The 4,830-nt window shown below is 52.5% G+C and overlaps 1 protein-coding gene across 1 annotated transcript in view; it reads left to right on the top strand.

Annotated features, from left to right (window-relative positions):
* Nucleotides 1-3,535: 3,535 nt before the first annotated feature.
* The window catches only part of PAX8 (paired box 8), a 65,791-nt gene continuing 64,496 nt past the window's right edge, over nucleotides 3,536-4,830 (top strand). Inside the window, 2 exon segments of the mRNA XM_027775003.1 lie at nucleotides 3,536-3,640; nucleotides 3,988-4,095. Coding sequence (XP_027630804.1) covers nucleotides 4,071-4,095 — 25 coding nt within the window. The 5' untranslated portion in view covers nucleotides 3,536-3,640; nucleotides 3,988-4,070.

Here is a 4,830-nt window from a genome sequence, read left to right as displayed (position 1 = left end):
GGGGGTGGGGAAGGTTTGAAAAAGCCTATGAAGAAAGAGGGTGGAGCAGACACTGCCTGCACCCTGCACACTTCGCCTTCCACCAAATGGTGAGGTGGCGCCTGGAAACCCAGCCTGGCCCGGCCTTCCCCTTCTGCTATTGGCTCTGAGCCCCTCTTTCTGAGTCAAAGGGTATGAATTACTCCTGTCACAGGCACCCCTGCCTGCTGCAGCTCTACACCCACCCCTGCACCTGCAGGAACTGCTTCCTGGGCCTGTCCTCTCCAACAACTCACTAGAGGCTCAGGTGGCCATTTGAAAAACTCACCTGCTTGGGGCAAGGATTAAAGGAACCGACTTCCACAGCAAAATTTTGGAGTTTTAACTCTGCCCTTCTTGGACATACTGCCCCTGCCTTTGTTGTCTAATAATGATTAACTTTTGTACCGAGCTGCAGTTTTCAAAGGGCTTTCACATTCATAATTCTATTCATCGTCACAACAAAGCTAAGAGGCGGGTCTTACCCTCCCCACCTTCTATCTGCACCTACATCCCACAGTAAAGGAAAATGAGGCAGGGAGGAGAAATGTTTCATTTCACATAGTCATGCCTGGAGCTCACTCACCTGCTGACCCAGAGGAGAGAGCATCTTCCTAAGGATGTGTGTTAGTCCCAGGAATGGCATATCATGTAGGGAAGGGGCACAACAGGTAAGCAAAGAGGATTTGTGGACAGGGGACAAGGGTCTTCCCCCAAAGCTAGCCTCTGGGCAGTCTGCAAAGAGAGACTTCTGAGACTGTAGGTCAAATGGGAGGAGGTGGTCTCAGGTTCCCTCTGTGGGGTTTCATGGAAGCAGAAGGAAAGGCCTATGGACAGTTGCTGGAGTTCAAGAGGCCCAGTCACCTGAGCCAGAGGCGATAGGATTCCACCTGTCCAAGCAGACACCAACCCAGGAATCAACTGAAACACTAGGCTACTTAAAAAAGACTTCAAACCTTTCCTTTCTTACTAGTCAGCTAGGATGGCCACCTCACCCTGCTTTGCCCAGGACGATTTAAGCACTGAAATTCTTATGTCTCAAGAATTCCCTTGGTTTCATCCCTGGCAAACTAGGACAGTTCATCAACCTATGACCAGCTCAGTGGATTCCAGCTGGATCCTGAAAAGAATGCTCTGCAGATCAATGTATAATAAAAAATAAAGTCACAAAATATTATGTAAATCCAAAACCTTGCTAGAGTTTGGCAGTTACCTGGAATGGTACGGTGTAATAGTTTTTCAAATATTTGTGGCACAGTGGTAAAGCAATGCTCAAAAGAAGCTGGATATCACAGGGCCACTGTGGTTTGAGTCTCTTTACCTAGTCAGCCTGAAAGTCACCAAACATGCTCAAAAGTGCCCAGAATCCAATGGACTGGAGGACAGGAGGAAGAGGATTGAGGCCTGACCGGATCCTGTGGAGGGTGCTCATCTCCCTTGTTCTCTCTCATAGGTGCACACACTTTACCATGAATAAACAAAAAAAAATTGATTAAAATGTGTTTCGAGACCAACAATTGGAGTAATGGCTATGTCACTGGACTCACATGTACTCAACTGCATTTCAAGTCCCGGACATGGTGGCTTAAACTCACGCTGGGCACATGTGTGTGCCCAGGATTCCGAGAGGAGAATGAAGGAGAAGGGATTGTGGCATGTTCTTTCTGTCGCTCTCTGTCTTTCTGGCGAGCGCACGCACCCTATAGTAAAATTTTTTTTTTTTTTTTTTTTTGGCAAAGTTGGAGACTGACACCAGAGAGATGGAGTTGGGATATTGGGATATTGGTTGATGACATGTTTTCAGCCTTGGTCTCTGAGAAATTAGGAAGTACCAACAAACTCAGCCTGATTTCCAATTATAATTAGAAGTCAGAGCCAGTTCACAAGGCCTGTGTTTATCTCTACTGCAGGGGCTTACTGTGTTCTTACTGCTTGTTTATTCCAGAAGATCTCTACTGGAGTCCTTCCCTGGTCACCTGCCACATCACCTGCAGTCTGTAGAGGGGTGCTCTCAAGGTGTACAGATGTGCTTTTCCGTACACCTGAGGAATAGTCCTGCACAGCTGCACACTAAGTTTTCATATTAAAATGAACTCTTAAAAATGAGCTGACAAATGGGACAGGAATGTTTTGGTAACATTCTGTTTTTGTCCTTTGAGAACCTTAGCTCCAAAAGGAGTGGGAGGGACAGAGACTTGTTTTGTTGGGTGGTAAAAGCATAGCAACGTCAGATGCGTAAGTTGGGAAGGTTACTGGTACCCCAGTCTTTGGCTTGAGTAGAACTTCTGAGGTTTTCAATGCTGTGTGGATGAGGGCTGGGCACACATAGCCTCTCTGAGGGCCTGTCTGGAGAAGGATGACAGAGTCTCTGCTGTAGCGACCACACTCCAGGCTCCCCTACAGCAGCAGGACAGGAGCCAGGGCAGCAAATCGGCCTGTGGAGTTGGTAGGACCTACGTCAAAATCCACTCCCATCCTGATGTCCTCTCATCTTCTCTTTTCAGGGTGTCTGACCGGAAAAATGTAGAACCTGAACCTTTGGAAAACAGAGCAACTTTAAATAACAATTTTGGAGAAACATTTAAAATAATAAAACATTGATCATTTTTGCTTAGAGCTCTCACATATCCACACACAACATTCCCTGTACCCTCATTCTCCAAAGAAGAGATTTGTGAAGAAGAAGAGGAGGGCAGTTTTTGCCACAGTAAGGGCCTTGGTTCCCACCTAAAGGAGAAATCCCTACTGAGGCCCCCATATTCTTGAGGTTGTTGTTTCCTGTAGACAAGACCAGAGATCAGTTCAGGCCTGTCCTTCTCCAAGGCCCTTCTACACTGAGGTGAAATCCAGGCCCTCAATACCCTGGCCCTGAATTCTCTTTCCAAGTTCAAAATCCTCAAGAAGCAAGCAAGGGGGCAGATGGCCATGTCACTGTCTGGGAGGACAGAAAAATCCTGGCAGAATGGGTTATATGACCATTTTCATAAAGGTAATAACGTGAGGATGTAGATCCCATTTGGGGGGTACAGGTGGAATGTTCAGGATTCTACCCTGGAAGAGGTCACAGCAGTGGTGAGAAGGCTGGACCACCATCCTTGCAAGAAGGCTTTATCTTAAGAGTAGGCATAAAAACAAAAGTTCCCACTGGCAAAGAAAAGGCTGCTTGGAGAAGCAGAGCGGGGCTGGGAGGAGGGACACAGGGCTTTACAGAGAGACCAGTAAGTGGTCAGTAAGCCCACAAGAACTTGGAGAACCTCATCCTAAAGCCTGAGGCCTTCATCTCCCACTCCTTGAATATTTCCAGGCTTGCTGAGTTAAGGCTCAGCTGCCTCTTCTCTTCCCTCCTCTGGAAACAGAAGCTCCAGCGAATGTTTCTAACTCCTGAGTCCACTCAGCCATGTCCCCCTTGCAAAATCCTCCCCTTCCCGCACCCCCCTGTACCCAGGCAGCCAATCCGCGGCCTGCGAGCCTCACCAGACCCATCTCCTAGGGCCTCGGCGGGATAAAACCAGTCGGTGATGCCGGGTGGATGGGAACAAACTTCAGAACGAGGAGAAACCTGGGGCCCAGGGCACCCTCGCGGGCGGACCAGGGCAGTGAGGGCCTGCGGCAGGCCAGCCAGGTATGCAGCCCAGGGATTTGCAGAAAGCTGGATGGGAGAGAAGGAGGATGCCTTAGGAAGGAGATGGTCCCAGGAAGTCCAGCAGCCTTTTCCTTCCCAAGTAAAACGGGATACGGTTGGGACAGGAGGGAGAGGTCACTTGGCCTGGAGTTTGGGGGTTCCTCTTCCTGCGCACCCCTAATCCGGACAGGGATAAGCAAGGCCAGGCTGAGGCTGGACCCACTTCACCTAAAAGTCCTCCGACTTCTGCACGCGAGGGAAGACTAAGGATTGGGGTCTGGGGGGTGGGGGGAGGTCTAAGGCTGTTGTATCCAGATACCTCAGCCCCTTCCCCTGGGTCTGTGCAGGACAGCTGCGTGTCAGCGGGCGCGGCCAGGACCTGTGTGAAGAAGCCCCGAGTCCTCGGCGGGCTGCGAAAGACTCCCCGGCGATGCCTCACAACTCTATCAGATCGGGTAAGAACGCGGCGTGTCCAGGACCCCCGAGAACCCGCGCCGCCGTGCGTCTGTGCGTGCGCTCGGGTCGGTAAGGCTGGGGAGCGTACGTTCTGGGCTCGCGGGACCCACCTGCGTGGGAACGCAGCTGGGGGCGCCTTGGGCCTTTTTCTCCGCTGCGGCCACCTTGCTGTTCTCAGGCCCTGGGGTGCCCCTCGGCCCAGCTGAGCCGCCCTTCCCAGACCTTGGTTTCTGCGGACCACTCCAAGCGGTGAGGGGCTCCCTGTGGGGTCACATGGGGTATCCTGTGCGCCCCACCCCCCGTCTTGCATGGCCTTTTAGGGTGGACATCGCGCGACGAGCTTTCGGGCCCTGGGCGGCTGTCCTGGACTCGCAGCTCCTCTGCTCCCGACCTCTAAGTCCTTGTGCCCGGGTGCGCAAAGTCCTTGCCTATGACTCCCCGGCGGGACCGTGACCTCCCCTCCCCCAGTCTCCCCGAAGCCAGCGGGAAAGGAGGCTGTGGTCTGCGGCCTGGGAACCCGGCTCTCACTAGGGTACTCTTGGATTCGTCCTTGCCCTGCATGGGACAGGAGGGGAGCCGCGCGCAGGGCTGCCGGCTGGCGAGGACTAACCTGCCCGCGGAGCCGAACCCTCCTCCCCACTGGCACCCAGGCCCAGGGCCTTGAAAAGCTCTCAAGTCCTTGGCCGCGGTGCCAGCTCTCTCAGCTCCTGGCCCAGACAGGGGAGGGTCTGGGG

Source organism: Tupaia chinensis, unplaced genomic scaffold (assembly GCF_000334495.1).
Source record: "Tupaia chinensis unplaced genomic scaffold, TupChi_1.0 Scaffold000511_1, whole genome shotgun sequence".
Taxonomy (NCBI): Eukaryota; Metazoa; Chordata; class Mammalia; order Scandentia; family Tupaiidae; genus Tupaia; species Tupaia belangeri.
Note: the sequence above shows the minus strand (reverse complement) of the source record. Positions and strands in the feature narration are given on the sequence as shown.